The sequence below is a fragment of the Mustela erminea genome, chromosome 21, assembly GCF_009829155.1.
Source record: "Mustela erminea isolate mMusErm1 chromosome 21, mMusErm1.Pri, whole genome shotgun sequence".
In the NCBI taxonomy this organism is placed as follows: Eukaryota; Metazoa; Chordata; class Mammalia; order Carnivora; family Mustelidae; genus Mustela; species Mustela erminea.
In genome coordinates this window covers 33020757-33037384 of record NC_045634.1, presented here as the reverse complement: position 1 = coordinate 33037384, position 16628 = coordinate 33020757, and the positions used below count along the sequence as shown (strand labels likewise).

Sequence of the window (16628 nt, the reverse complement as noted above, 5' to 3'; positions counted from 1 at the left end):
CCCTGATAAGACATAGATTGCAGCATTAATTTTATTACTAAATCCCTATAGTTGCATTTAACTTTTCATTTATGTAATCCTTATCTTCCCAAGATATTATATTTGTATCTTATATTTAAGATCCTTTAAAACAGGAATTTTATCCCTTATTAACTTATATACCTAGAGTGCCTACAGCAAGTCTACACAAAAACTCAGTAAGAATTCATTGCTTTGATATGTAGTTTCTGAAAGAAAAAAACTCCATAAATGTCTATATATATGAAGCATATTATAATATGAGTAGTTTCAAACCCAACGGGAGTTTGGGTAGTTTCAAACCCAACAGGGGTTTTCCTTTCATTATGGAAACACCCTGCCTATGTTGCTTGTACTTGTTAGGATCGCTTTATAAGTCTGACTCCCAACTAAGAAGGTGGTAATATTTTTTCTTAATAACAAGCCTAGTCTTGTATTTTAAGTTGTTCTAGAAGTATACAGTAGGAATACTATTTAATGGTACACTCTTCTTCCTCATGTCTCTATGCATGTCTGTATTTCATTTCTCCTAGGGACGCCTGCCTCTCTCAGCTGGTGCTGGAACGCAGGTGATGCCGTGGCCTTTGTTTCCCACAGAGGCCCCCTGTTCATCTGGACCATCTCAGGCCCAGAGAGTGGAGTGACTGTGCACAAGGAAGCTCACAGCTTCTTGTCTGATGTCTGTGTATTCAGATGGCATACCCAGAAAAAGGGAAAGATTGTATTTGGTCATATTGATGGAAGCCTATCAATTTTTCAACCAGGTAAGAATTTAATTTAGTCAAGTTTCTTTTTCTTACCTTATGTAATTTCTTGTTTACGTAGCATACAGCCAAGGTTCAGAGTATTTTATTTTATTATTTTTAAGGTTCACAGTATTTTAATTTTAAAATAATAGTTCTACAAATAATATCCAGCACTAAGAATACACTTTTTTTTTTTTTAAAGATTTTATTTATTTATTTGACAGACAGAGATCACAAGTAGGTAGAGAGGCAGGCAGAGAGAAGGGGGAAACAGGCTCCGTGCCAAGCAGAGAGCCTGATGCAGGGCTCCATCCCAGGATCCCGGGGTCATGACCTGAGCCGAAGGCAGAGGCTTTAACCCACTGAGACACCTAGGTGCCCCACAAGAAGTCACTTCTATTGTAATATATTTAACTCAACTGTGTAGATTGTGCTTCGAGTTAACCCAAATACAGTCATTTGCCCCATTATTTTACTTTTTAAAGTCAATTGTTTATTTCTATACATTTACTAAGAAAATGGCCTGAATGAGTAAGGACATTCAACAGAATATGATGGCTTACTAATACAACTCAAAAATATTTTCCCATCTGCTTCTAAAATACCAATGTGATGCCCGTAGGTCCTTAGCAAAGACTTTGAACTTGAGGTAGAAAGGAACAATAAATCTTTCGATCCCCCCCATTAGCTAATTAATTAATCTAGCTGAATGAAGGGGTCTGAGAAGCTAATTTATGTTTATTTTTTCCAATTTAAACAATGATAAAATGTGTAGTGGGAAAATCTGAAAATTACCTGGATAGCTCTCCACTCAAAAGTAGTATGGTTACCCTTTGAGAAACATGTTTTTTGCCATCTGGCATTGCTGTTGGTGTATGGGACTCCGGACTCGCCAGATAGATGCATAAAAGTGCTTTTTAGGAATAAGATCGCTACTTTTAAAAAATGTGTTACATCTAATTTATCTGAAACTAAGAGAAGAAAAAAGAAATTAAAATTGAAAAGAAGAAACCCTGAAAATTTGAATAAATATTTCCTAAAGAAATCTTCCTGCTGTTAAAAAATGATATATAAAACATTGCTATTTGGGGGCCATTATCTCAAACACATTTCAAACGGGATCTGCTGTTTTACCTCTTAAAGCAAGATGACAATAAATATGCATGTCTGTCTTCACCAGCTCCCCTCTGCTCTTTGTGCATATCCTCGTGTTCCTTCTGGTCATACTAATGTAACTTGGGGAGGCTTTTATCTGTTTTCAGTTGGAGGGGGGACAGGTCTGTGCTTGTTTTTTGCTACATTTGGATTTGTTGTCTCAGACACCTCCACGCTATCTGTTCTGTCCTCTGCGTTGGGAGAAAATTCTGTTTGAGAGTTGGTCATTAGGCTCAGGGTTCAGTGACCTCATTCACAGACTTTCTCTGTTTGGATCTGGTGCACGCCACTTCTTTTCCCTCCTGGGCTCTTGATTTCCCGCGGTCTTCTTCGGTCCCAGGGAGGTAATTTAGGGACAGTCAGGATGGCCGTGTGCTGTGTGGTTCCTCCTCGTGATTGCGTTCTGGGGGTGTAACCAGATCTCAGTAGGAACTCCCCACCACTCCCCCAGTGAGCCCGTACCCAGAGACTTCATGAGGATGGCAGTACTTTGTTTTTGAGGAACCTGGTGCTGTTGAGCTCTAGAGAGGATAATGAGGAGTGTGCACGCACTTTGGCCCAAATTTCATTCTACATATTATTCACATTTTGTAACTTGTCATTTTGACCATCTCTTTTTCACTGACTTAAGGCTTTCTTTTCTTGCTTTATTATTATTAATATATCATTAGGTACTTTTTAAAATTAGGTATTTTTGAACGTATTAAGTCCTAAGACATTCTGAGACATTGTATTGTATCTCTAAGATATAAAACATTGAGACACTGTATGCTTATTCTGCAGTTGAAAGGATAGGGAGGCATAAAGACGTCCTTTGCACTTTGTGTCTCCCTTTTGTGGGTTTAAGTCAGGGTGGAATGTATAATATTTCAACATCTGACCCATGACTTCCGGAAGAGGCCATCATTTTGCCAAAACTCACCTTCAGTTATTAAATGAAGTAATTTGTGCATTTGTACCCATATCTCCCATATCATCAAGTATTATTTTTGTGGATCTACCCATGGATTCATGTGCTAGGGCTTACCCTAACAGAGTCCCACACTCTGGGTGGCTTAGATCAACAAATGCATTGTCTTGCAGTTGTAGAGCCCCAAGATAGGAGGTCAAGGTGTCAGCAAGGCAAGGCCCTGTAGAGACACCGGGGAAGCCTTCGTTCCAGGGCTCTGTCTTAGCTTCTGGTCGTCCTTAGCTTGTAGCAGCCCGGCATCAGGCTTCACATGGCGTTCTCCCTGTGTGCATGCAGTGCTGTGTCCAAATTTCTCCTCTTTAAAAGGACACAGTCACGTTGGATAATGGTTCACCCCAGTGACTCATCTCAATTTATCATCTGCAAATACCCTGTTTCCAAATAAAGTCGCATTCACAGATCCTTGGAGGTTGCGACCTCTACATCTTTTGGGGGGGGACACAAATTCAACCCATAACAACCCCATACAGAGTTGTTGACCTCATTTATTCCATAGGATGTTTAGCAGTGGATATGTACAAAACATTAGGGAAGGTATAATCTTCTGTGTATTTTCCTTTTGTGTGTACATGAGCTAATGGGTCATGAAGGAAATACTACTTTTTATTCTGATGCTCAATTCTGTATTGCGGCTTGAAGCTTTGAGACTATTAGCATTATACCGATAATTGTTACGCTTTTTATTTTTCCTAAAGAGTGGTCACCTTTACATTCTTAAGGACTTACTGGCACAACAGATTGTTCTATCTCTAATAACAAGGAAGAATTTATGTCCTCCAGCTTCTTGCAGGAGACTAAGACCTCAAGGTCTCTACTGTCGGGTCTTTATCTCTTTTGGAAGGAAAAGGAAATATTCATGGAGCTAGCTTTTATGCCTCCTCCCTTTCAGTCTGAAAACCACTTTATTCTGTATTTATGTATTGGATTTTCATGTAAAACTTCACAGTAAACAGAGTACTCTAGAGCCAAAATCATTAGAAAACTGCTCTAGCTATTTTAATTTTTTTTTTTAAGATTTTATTTATTTATTTGACAGACAGAGATTACAAGTAAGCAGAGAGGCAGGCAGAGAGAGAGGAGGAAGCAGGCTCCCTGCTGAGCAGAGAGCCTGATGTGGGGCTCGATCCCAGGACGCTGGGATCATGACCTGAGCCGAAGGCAGAGGCTTTAACCCACTGAGCCACCCAGGCGCCCATGCTCTAGCTATTTTAAATTATAGTTTTGGACAAGGCTAGGTCATCAGAATTTTTTTTTTATCTTCATAAATAGAAATGTTTTCATTGAATTGACTTTGGTGTTATTCCAAGGATGTGCATTAATCTAATTTGCATGGTTTTATTTTAGAAATGTTGATGACATATTCCCTGTGTAATAATACTGTGTTCCCTTTCTGAAAACACACAGGTTTTCTGGTCTCAGTTCTGGGAAAAGTTGTGCTTCTCCTGAACACATCTTTTATTTTTATTTTTTGGTCTTTTTATTTTATTATTATCCTATGGACGCCATGAGTTATGTAACCTTTTAAGACTTTTTCCTCTTTGCTTTGGCCACCAATTTCAAAATAAAAATTTGAACAGCTATGCGGATTATACACTACTTTATTATCTCATTTTTAAACTCCAATTTTCCCTTGTCCTGGTTTTTGTTTTTATAAGATTTTATTTATTTGACAGAGAGCACAAGCAGGGGGAGAGGCAGGCAGAGGGAGAGGAAGAAGCAGGCTTCCCACTGAGCAGGAGCCCAACATGGGGTTCGATCCCAGGACTGTGGGATCATGACCTGAGCCGAAGGCAGACCTTAACTGACTGAAGACACACATGGTTTTTGTTTTTTATACCAAAATTATGTACTTACCTTCTTATTGACTTACTCTTCTCAAATGCTTCGTCCTTATCTGACAACACAAGTTGCCTGATATTTGTATAATAAAATAGAACCTAAATAAAAATAAACAAAGTATATTAAATAATGAAAGTATTATCAGCTGTTTTAATGGCTGGCTGTAAAATTTTATAGACTTAGTTTTCTATTTTTTATAATAAAAATGTTGGTACTAGACAGAAGAGAAAACAGTGACAGTAATTTATAATCATTTTTACCAAGCACGGGCTTTCAAGCAACATGATTTAGATACCATAGCATTTGCATTGCAGATTTTCCCATGTTTGTGTTACTGTTATTTTGATTTTTTTCACATTCTGGAATATTTTTCATAAACCATTCATATTAACTGAAAATTACTTTAGAGACAGCTTTAGTATAGCTTAGGTTAATCATTTTTCTATCTCACTCTGACTTGTAATGATTATATTAATATTCATTATTTGTCAGACCAAATAGCAATTTAGCAGATGCTGATTTTGGGAAATAAGTAACAAACTTTTCTTGATGATGATTGCAAAAATTTGTTAAAGCCAAATAAAGGAAATATCACACATAGTTTCTATGGTCTTATATGCAAAAATTCTTTTTTTTTTTTTTAAAGATTTTATTTATTTTTTTGACAGACAGAGATCACAAGTAGGCAGAGAGGAGGGGGGAAGCAGGTTCCCTGCTGAGCAGAGAGATCATGACCTAAGCCAAAGGCAGAGGCTTTAACCCACTGAGCCACCCAGGTGCCCTTATATGCAAAAATTGTAAATAAAATGTGAGCGTAACATCATAAAGAATAATGTATTCTGAGAAATTTAATCCCAACACAGAAACTGTAAGGTTTTCAGTTCATTTTACAAATAGCTTATATGGCCAAGGAAATTGACTTTTTTTTCTGCTTTTATTCTCTGACATGTTGAAAAACACTATGTAATGGTGATACTGCAGAACGAGCTGTCAGTTGGGTTTTTGTTTAGTAAACACGTCTGGCCGCGTCTATAATACTCAGGGGGAGCTGGTTCTGCGAAGACCGTGGTCTCTGAACGCCGTTGGTTCGCCGCCTTTCCTCTGGGAACGGGAGGCGGCTCTCGGGAGCCCGCGTGCTGCACCAGCAGAGGCCTTTCTCTCCCCGTTGCCAGTGGTGTCTAAATTTGGAAGGAGCAAGAGGATTGTTGGATAATCCTTTGCTTCATTTAATTCCGCATGTTTTACGTCCCTGTTCTTCTGGCTGCCTCGTTCGTACTGGTTGCCAGGAGCGAGCGGTGATTATGACAGACGTGGCGATGCATGAGGCGGGGGGGACTGGAAATACTGATACGCTGCTTCTCACGGGTCCCACTAACTGCACTTAGCCCCCGAAGTGACTAACTCCCTCTCTTACAAAACTCCACGAGCTAAGTATTGTTATGTTCTCCAGTAAACAAATAAAACACTGAGCCCACAGAGTCCATGTCTTGTCCAAGAGCACAGAGCTCGTCGGTGGTGGCACAAGACTGTGCACCCAGGCAGCCGGCGGCCAAGTCTGTGGTTCTAAACACAGCACAGGGTCCCTTTTGGTAAGTAAGTCCTTCCTGTCCCCACAGGAACTGTAGTTGATGACAGGATCATGGGCATTGTCTATCTCTTCTTTTTCTTTTGGCATTTCAGTACCAAATAGAAGAAACTTTCAGGGCACCAGAGGTGGCCAGAGCAGGGCAGTTTGGTCTGACTTTCCTCTCGTGCCCTGCACTCCCGTGTCTGTTAGGACCTCTGCACACCAAGGCCAGATCTCCGTTCCCAGTACTCTCGGAGACCAGAGCTGTTAAAGAGGAAATTAATATGATCTCAGTTGTTGATTTTCTTTTGAGCATTTTGTTTAAAATCTTTTTCTTTATATTTTAATAGGTAATAAAAGTCAGAAACATGTTCTGAGACCTGAATCTCTTGAAGGGACAGATGAAGAGGACCCAGTGACAGCTGTGGAATGGGACCCACTGTCTACCGATTATCTCCTTGTGGCTAATTTGCATTTTGGAATTCGCCTGCTAGATTCAGAATCCCTTCATTGCATAACAACATTTAATTTTCCCAGTGCAGCAGCTTCTGTGCAGTGCTTGGCCTGGGTTCCCAGTGCTCCTGGGATGTTTGTAACTGGGGGTAAGTTTACCCTGTTCCCCAAAGTTTTAAATATATGTATATTCTCTAACTGAGTCAGGGAAATTATATTCTTTTTTTTTTGGTTAATTTTGTATAAAATGTATTAATATCCTAATGTTATCATTTATTATAGTAAATGCTTACTTTACTTTTATTTATACTGTATGTCGTTAACATAAAGACAAATAAATATGAAATGAAGGCTCAGTTTTCCAGGTTTCTGGTTATAAATTGGAATGTGTTCTGTATGTGCGACATGTGCCATGTGTTTGTGTTTACATTTATCGTTGTGTTGTAGGAGTATAGTCACTGAGTCTTATGGTGACTCTGTTTAATCACTGGAGGAACTGCCAGAAAGTCTCCCAAAGTAACTTCTACGTAATAGGTGGGATTTTGGGGAAGTGAGGGAGCTTTCTAATTGGTCTTTAGTATATCAGGCAGTCTTGGTTGCAGGTGAGCAAGGGAGCAGTTTACATACATTTCAAAAGACAAAATATTATTTACTGTTAGAGGTGGAGAGTTCTTTGTAGCTGGCTTTCCTAGAGCAGGTGTGTCAGTGGGGTGCTTTTTTTGCGATCAGACTCTGATGACCTTTATAGGGGAAGCTGCCAAAACAGGCAGTCTTTCACCCTAGGGAAGGATCTGGAACAGAAAAAAGCAAAATAAGCCAAACATTAAAAGGACGAATAGCATTTCATCTGTTTCTTTGGGTTAGTGTACATTATTGTTTCAAGAATGTCTGTAAACTACAAATCTTGCAAATTTAAGTTTTTGTTACTACTGTTATTCTGGGCATTTTATGTTTCAAACAAAACTAGTTAACATAATGCTTTTTTCTTGATCTGGCTAGATTCTCAAGTGGGTGTTTTGCGCATTTGGAATGTTTCAAGAACAACACCTATTGATAATTTTAAATTAAAGAAAACAGGGTTTCACTGCTTACATGTGCTTAATTCTCCTCCAAGAAAAAAATGTAAGTAAAAATATCATCAAAATTCAGTATTTTAAGATGTTGGATTTATTGCTATTGAATAAAATGATCGATATAATGATATAAACATATCACATGAATATAATAAAAAAATAAATTTACATGGTAAGTTAACCTACTGGAAATTAGATAAAAATGTGGAAAGAAAAAAGAAAATAAACAGTACCAAATACTATATGTTACTGAGAACCAGATTTTTAAAATTAGCCTTTGACAGTATGTGTACTAAAGGAATGATCAAGGCCACACGATATCTAATATTACTGATTTGAAAATATTTAGAGCCAGGTTACATTTTTAAAATGCTAATAAATGGAGATATTAAGATAATATCTTATCCTGTAAGATAAGATAAGCCTCTCCTTTTCTACTCTACGCTGGGGTAGGGCCAGAGAAGTAATATGCTGGACGCTAGCATACTGTTAATATATCCTGTATTTTTTTAAGTTACTAGTTTCTTTGTTTAGTTGTTATCATGGGATGACTGAAATATGACATATTCTCTTCTTTCATATTTTCTTTCTTATTATAAGAGTAGCCCCGATTCATTAGAGGAAAAACCAAAAATATAAAGAAGCACATACCAATCTTGTCATTATTAAGCAAATCCTTTCAGGCTACCTATTATTAGACATCTTGGTTTTTTCCTCCCAATTTTTTAAAGTAACAGAAAGTGTGGAATAAGAAAAATGATGTGAAAATGAAAAATTTTAGATGTAGACATACTCACCAAATCCTTTAAAAAAATAAATTACAGGGGCACCTGGGTGGCTCAGTGGGTTAAGCCTCTGCCTTCGGCTCAGGTCATGGTCTCAGGGTCCTGGGATCGAGCCCCGCATTGGGCTCTCTGCTCAGCGGGAGCCTGCTTCCTCCTCTCTCTCTGCCTGCCTCTCTGCCAAATAAATAAATAAAATCTTAAAAAATGATAATAATAAATAAATAAATAAATTACAGATACATAGGTACATAAAAGGTATCAACACAACCCATTCTAAAATATTAGAAGAACTGGCCACCGAACATATTAATTTTAATGAAGCTGTCAGCAATATTTTATTGAACCAAATGCCTCTTTTGTTATTAGTAGTTTATGCTAGTTTGGACCTACTGTCATTCTCAGATTCTGAGAAATGAGTATTATCCAAATGAGTGCAGCAAAGAAGACTTTATAATATTTGGACCAAAAAGAGAATTTACTGGGAAATATTTATCTATATTCCACTATATAATTAATATAGATTAGCCTGATCATTTCCAGCAGTCTCATTATTTTGAATTATGTTTGCAAGAGAATATTCATGTTCTAAGGAAAAACTTCTTGAAAGAAGACAAAAAATGAGATAAAGAACATACAGAGAGACATTTATATAATTTAAAATTGAGACATGGAAGTGAATGAACAGCGAAAATAAACCTGAGGAAGAAGAGGGAAAAATTGAGATGCAAATGTATGTCAGACAGTCGTGATTCTTAATTTGGGTGCTAAACTACAGTGAATTATAAAGAACTTCGAAAAGAATTATTTTCACTGGATTGGAAATTAGTGGAAGAGAGTTACTAGCTTTGAAATAAAAACATTCTCATGCATGTTTGTATGTGTAGAGGGGAAGTAAGTCATTAGTCAGCATTTTGAAAAAAGATTCTAATTAAAAAATAATGATGCTGCCGTTTCATTTATGGGGCGATAAGAAATCAAATAGTCACAACATGTTGTGGTTCCTCACTCAGTAATTTCCACCCATTTTGCTGCACCTGCATTTTTATACATCTCTTCAAAATAACATCCACTTTTATGTACCCATATGTATAATTTTTGGCAGTGCTGCAGAAGCACTTCTGTGGCAGAAAATGGTTCTTGCCTCATGGTTTGCTGACATAAATTCTGGATAAAAGAAAGCAGGGGCATTTTTACAAATTAGACCCTGTGGTTTCATTCCAGTTTGTGGGAAGCTGTTGGTGTAAATATTTACTTGTCTATATTTTCTTTTTTAGTTTTAGCCCAGTCTCCAACTAAAAATCATTATATGTCCTCGACAAGCGAAGCAGTTCCACAGCCGACTTTGACACAGAATCAGGCATTTTCTCTTCCCCCCGGGCATGCAGTGTGCTGTTTCTTGGATGGTGGAGTTGGACTTTATGACTTGGGAGCCAAGAAATGGGATTTCCTTAGGGACTTGGTATGTTTGTCAACTCATTCCTACTTTTATACACCACACTTATTTTGTGTTAGCGCTTGATGTTTACTTTTACTTACATGCTGTGACTGTTTACGTTATTTTCATACAGAGTTGTATGTTAGGACTTTATCTTGGTTGGCTGAAACATTTTAGAATTACATGTAGAATGAGAGATGACAAAACTAGGACAATTCTTAAAATTTTAAGCATTAAACTTCTCTCAATATTGATGTTTATTTAGCTTATTGTGATTATTCTGCATGGTTGGTAGTGTTCCCATTCTTGTGTATGCCCCGTTGGTCCTTCATATAGTATTGGAAAATTACACTGCAGTACTATATTTTGGAAGCAAAACGAAAAATAAGTATTCTTTCAGGAGGAAGGACAAGTCCATCTGTACCAGTCACTCCAAACTTTATTGTTCCTGTCTGTGAAATGAACAAGGTTGGGTTCAGTGTTTTCTGAGATTTCTAAGACTTCTAAGAATTTTGCTGTTATCAAATCAATACAATGATTCTAGGATTCTGTGAACATTTGTTCTTGTGCTCTTTAAGCCTCCATATAAAATAAGAGTACAACCTCGCTGAGGACTCGCATTTTTGACTGGTTTTGTTCTATGTATACTTAAACTCCCTCAGTAGTGCCCAGCACATAGCAAGACTTTATTCAGTTTTGTTGAATGAATTTGTGAACGAATGAAGGCATGTAATAATGTATATTGTGTTGTAATTGCGATTTGTCAAGAATCCGCTTCTTTAAATCCCCCTATTTCATAGTGCATAAAAGTGCCGCCTTCTTTTCTACAGGTCTGCACTAGTCTCATCTAGACATTTTTTTTTTTAAGATTTTTTATTTATTTATTTGACAGAGAGAGATCACAAGTAGGCAGAGAGGCAGGCAGAGAGAGAGGAGGAAGCAGGCTCCCTGCTGAGCAGAGAGCCCAATGCGGGGCTCAATCCCAGGACCCTGAGATCATGACCTGAGCCGAAGGCAGTGGCTTTACCCAGTGAGCCACCCAGGCACCCCCTCATTTAGACATTTAAAAAACTTTTTTATGTTGGTTGTTTTTCTGGGGAAAAACTTAGAAAAGGAATCTAGAGCTATAATCACCCGTGTAAAGAAATTGAGGGAAAGAAAGTAATATTGTATCTATCACTTTAGGACAAATTTAATTTTGTCCTTGAGTGAAAAAATTGAAATATGGCCAAAAAATCTTATAACACTACGTAGCTTAGTTATTTTTAAATATTCCTTTTGCAGATATCCTCTAGATTATTCCCTTTCCATGTCATTTTTTTATGTAAACTTGTTTCCAGTATGGTCAACTCTTCCTGTTCTTCAAATTACCATTTACTTTCCCAAAAATGTATGAAAAGGAAGAGAGAAAAATATAAGAATACATTTAAATCTATAAAAACTTGTATTAGCAAAGGAGAAATCATGCAATCTAAGTTCAGTAGCATTTCTGTTGACTGTGTATCTTCATGTTAAAATATTTTATTTAGAAACCTGATTTTTTTGATAGTTCTTATTAAAAGCTAAAATATTCCTTGATTATAAGTTATTTCAGTGGCTTGTTTTCACTTTAATAATGCCTGCCAGCCAGAGGACATAGTGATTTTTTTCCCTAATAATTTTCGAAGAATAAGGGTTGTTAGAAAATTTTGAACAAGACTAATTAAAAATCAAGATTATGCTGGATCCTTTTTATTTCTGCCAAAATCATGAAGTTCTTTTGGAGTATGTCATTGGTATAAAAAAGAAAAGGTTTGCATTTAAGGATCTGTAGTTTTAATTTCATCTTAGTCTTCTATCAAACTTCCAGCAGGACATGATAACTATCACTAGTTCATTGTTTTATACATTTCTAGGACAGTATCATGTATATGATAATCAGAAAAGATATGTTTTGCAATCTTTTGTTTTTTAACACCTTTGTATTTAGTTGCAGATTGGAGGCATTATGGTTGAATAAAATCTAGGTCTGTATGAAAGAGTAAAATAACAGCATAGAGAATATTCAACCACAACAGTGATTCTAATTTTGTACTTACATATATATATGTATGTATAATATATTTTGTGTAAATATTTGAAAACTGTAGTACATATGTCAACTTGATTATACACTGTTGTTTTTAATAACACGAATTTTCCTCAGTAGTTGTGACTTCTCTATGCCACGTTCCTAGGGACATGTGGAAACGATCTTTGACTGCAAATTCAAACCTGATGATCCCAATCTTCTAGCAACAGCTTCTTTTGATGGCACTATAAAAGTCTGGGACATAAACACACTAACAGCTGTGCACACCTCCCCGGGTAATGAAGGGGTTATTTACTCCCTATCATGGGCCCCAGGTAAGAAGTCAAGAATGCAGTTAAATGACTCTCCTAACTTTTGTTTTCATTTGAATTATATCCTTCTCTCAGTGCCACCTTGCTTCAAATAATTGTAGGGACAAATTAGTACCAATATATATGTTGGTTCAGTTTTTGTGGGGGTTTTGAATAAACTGCCCCGTGCAGGCACTTTGATTTCTGGACCTTTCTTTATGACATAATCATATACAAAAGCCACAGTCAATAAGGATGATCTTGACCATCTAATTTTAGCTGCATTTGTATAGCTATGCCTTTCAAGGTGTAACAGATTTTATGTGATAAAAGTTTTCCTTAAAATTTTCATATGAATCAAATACATGAAATTAAAAAAAAATAATGTATATCTTTCCCTGATAACATCTGTTTTTATTTATTTATTTTTAAGATTTTATTTATTTATTTGACAGAAATCACAAGTAGGCAGAGAGGCAGGCAGAGAGAGAGGGGGAAGCAGACTCCCTGCTGAGAAGGGAGCCTGATGCGGGGCTTGATCCCAGGACCCTGAGATCATGACCTGAGCCGAAAGGCAGAGGCTTTAACTCACTGAGTCACCCAGGCACCCGTAACATCTGTTTTTAAATATAAATGATTCTATAAAATCACATTCAATGTTGACCATGTAATTTGATAAAAATCCCACCACTGCAACATTGAAGAACTTCTGTGCCAGAATAGGGCCTTTTGTTTGATCTCAGAAAAATGCTTCCTTTATACCTTCCTGTACATAAAGGAGAGAAAAGATGTCCTTGAAACCTGACAGTTTTTTCTCCAAAACATTATTTCCCTATCTCATTTTGCACACCCAAATGAATTTTTCACTTTATAAAATATATAGAATGCTTTTCTTACTTGTCGTAGTGGTAACATATTTAAACCCACTTATAACCAGGATATAGCTTATTTTTTAGATTATCTCCTTGTGCACAGCGATTTTTAGTCTTGAATTTATGGGCTGTCAAGGGTTTTAGATGTTTTTAGGGATGCTGGGAATCTCTTGGATTTTATGCATGAAAGTTTTAGCCTATATGTGTACGTGCCTGTGTCTGTCAAAGATTATCATAGGAGTCAGATTTTCAGAAAGGTCCATGATACAAAAAAGGTTAAGAAGCTAGTGCTGTTTTATTTATCCCTTATTTCCCCCAATGAGCAGAAGATCCCAGAAGAAGGTTTTACTTCCAACTCTTACTCTGACAGTCGTTGTTTCTGTAAGCAGAATATACTTAGTGCCATCTTGGATACAAGGCCAATTGAAAAAAAAAAAGTTACTTCACTAAGAAGTGAGGCACAAAAAGAGCTAATTAGGTTTCTTACCTGCTGCCTTCTTCATAGTCATCCCCATTTGACGTTTTGTGCTTACCAACATTTATTTAAGAGGGTCTGAGAGGCTCAGTAACTTCCCCAGCTTACGTGCCTCGTGAATGATGGCGGAAGCGAGGTCTACACAGGCAGACGGGCCTGGGCTCCCGCTCAGTGCCATATATATGTATGCTTCTGCGTGCGGGGCCCTCGGCTGGTGGCACAGAGACATGGTGCTGTGGCAGCTCCTAGCTGAACAGTTCTTCCTCCACAGTGTTAGCTCAGCCTCACACCTAAAACTTAAATAGAAATTGCAACTGTCAAAACCGTCGTTCTGATTCATAACACAGAACCCGATCTTACCTAAAGCATTAGTTCACTCTCCGGAACTCAGGACTGTTGGAAAATGAAAATTCTTTACTTTTTTGAAATGTGATTACTGATGAATCACTACTTTTAGTTAAATATGGTTAAAATTTAAAAGATTTACGAAGGTCGATAGGCTTGGAAGTGAGTAGGGTTTAGAGGATTGCGTAACTTGCTGTCCTTTTTGAGTAGCAACCACAGGAGAAGAAAAAGAAGTACAAATTAATATGGAAATTTCTCAATAATTTGAGAACCCAAGAAAAGGAGAGCAGAATGAAAATACTAGAAAAATGGTATGGACTTATCTTTTTAAGGTTTTTAATCATTTATTCCAAAGTATTTCCTCCATGTCTTACTTGTAGGTAGCACAGGACAATTGTTCCCTTCTTTTAATGCAGAAAGCCTCTTTGACTGCCTTGCAAAAAACACTTATGTATCAGAACATCTGCTAAGTTAGCAGCAGTTTGATGTTCATGGATCTTTTTGTTTCTTACAAACAAAGAGCATTGTTTAGGTTTTTGATTTAAAGAATCTGGATTTTTTCATGTGTTCTGCTTACAGAAATGCTTTCCTAACCAAAAAAAACCAATTCGTTAGATGAGTGTAAAGAAAAATGTAAATACTGACTGGATAAGTGATAGTATTGAAGAATTATTGATAATTTTTGTGTTCGTGATTATGATAATTTGGTCATGTTATTGAAAGAGTCTTTTAGGGCGCCTGGGTGGCTCAGTGGGTTAAGCCGCTGCCTTCGGCTCAGGTCATGATCTCAGGGTCCTGGGATCGAGTCCCGCATCAGGCTCTCTGCTCAGCAGGGAGCCTGCTTCCTCCTCTCTCTCTCTCTCTCTGCCTGCCTCTCTGCCTACTTGTGATCTCTCTCTGTCAAATAAATAAATAAATAAATAGTCTTTTAGACATTTGTACTGAAGTATTTATTGGTGAAATGATAGACTGTCAGAGATTTGCTCCAAAGAAACCCAAGAGAGACTATAGACAAAATGAGAGTTGACCTTATTTTGATAATTGAAGCTATGTTGATAATACATTCATTATACTATTTTCTCTTTCCATACATTTGATAATTTTCATCATTAAAAACTTAGAAAAATTTGGGACGCCTGGGTGGCTCAGTCGGTTAAGCAGCTGCCTTCGGCTCAGGTCATGATCCCAGCGTCCTGGGATCGAGTCCCACATCAGGCTCCTTGCTCCGCAGGGAGCCTGCTTCTCCCTCTGACTCTGCCTGCCTCTCTGTCTGCCTGTGCTCGCTCTCGCTCGCTCTCTGTCTGACAAATAAATAAATAAAATCTTTAATAAATAAATAAATAACTTAGAAAAATTACATTGTGAATTGCAAGTCCTTTTCAAAAATTAACATTTTGGAAAGAATTACATGTGTGGCAGACATTTCATATAATGTCTAACAAATTGTTTCCTAAGGTGACTTAAATTGTATTGCTGGAGCAACTTCCCGAAATGGTGCCTTTATTTGGGATGTTAGAAAGGGCAAAATGGTGCAACGATTTAATGAGGTAAGGTGTATTTATTGGTAGCCGAATAGTATAATGTCTTATACTGCCTCATGTTTTGTAAATGCTTTTCTCTCTTAATTTAATAATTGCCAGGTTACATTATGTTCTGTCACTTGGGAAAAAAAAAATTAGAGAACATACACATGTTGAAATGAATTCTGAAACATATAGATGGGTCTAAGATAAAAGAATTCACCTATAGTTGTATTAGACATTCAAAGGAATTCTCATTTATTCTCCACAAAATTATCTGGGCAAATATTCAATAGTTGTAAGAAAAGTAAACTCGAAACAAGTTCCAAATTACAGTCTAAATTCTGTTACAATTCACTTTTCACGTAGGGAGAACCATTTAATGTCTTGAACCTGATTCTTCACCTGTAAGATGGGAAAGTTGGATTTATACAGTTTCGTGGACTTCCTTCCACCTCCCAAATTCTGTTCCTCCAGGACAAGTGCTAAGACCCACCCCCCCACTTCCTGCTGGTAGTGGCAAACATTGTACTTGACTTCTGCCTGGAATTTAATTGTCATCCTGTGTTTTACTGAGTCCCACTAATACTTGGAAACTGCCTGTGATCTCACTGTAGTATGTTAGATATGTATCAAGGGAAATAAGAAAGGATCTCTCTTTTGAAATTTCATTCATTTCAAATGATTACTGTTGGAGTTTATTGAAGATATAATCTATTTGAAAATGACTTTAAAGCTATTTATACAAAAAACTGATCTTCCTCTGAGGATCAAGCAGCTTTGATTTTCTAGGGGACACTAAAGTAACGTGGAAAATGCAGAGTATTAGGGAAACTTTACCAACTACCAGTAAGCAGTTTTGCCCCCTAAAGAGGAGGCTTTGACAAAGGCCCGTAGAGTTCCGAGCCTCCCTTTCTCTCCAGCGCAATGCTTTCAGTTCAGCAGTGCCCCGACCTGCCCTCCGCCCTCCGGTCAAGAACAGCACTGATCCCATAATAGTCATATACAAAGAAA

The 16628-nt window shown here is 37.3% G+C and overlaps 1 protein-coding gene across 2 annotated transcripts in view; it reads left to right on the top strand.

Annotated features, from left to right (window-relative positions):
- WDR17 (WD repeat domain 17) overlaps positions 1–16628 on the top strand; it is a 107727-nt gene that overhangs the window by 46018 nt on the left and 45081 nt on the right. For both annotated transcript variants that reach the window (XM_032329119.1, XM_032329118.1), the window contains exons 7-12: positions 552–782; positions 6646–6897; positions 7748–7870; positions 9881–10065; positions 12258–12426; positions 15550–15641. In XM_032329119.1, the coding sequence (XP_032185010.1) occupies positions 552–782; positions 6646–6897; positions 7748–7870; positions 9881–10065; positions 12258–12426; positions 15550–15641 (1052 nt within the window). The remainder of the gene's footprint in view (positions 1–551; positions 783–6645; positions 6898–7747; positions 7871–9880; positions 10066–12257; positions 12427–15549; positions 15642–16628) is intronic.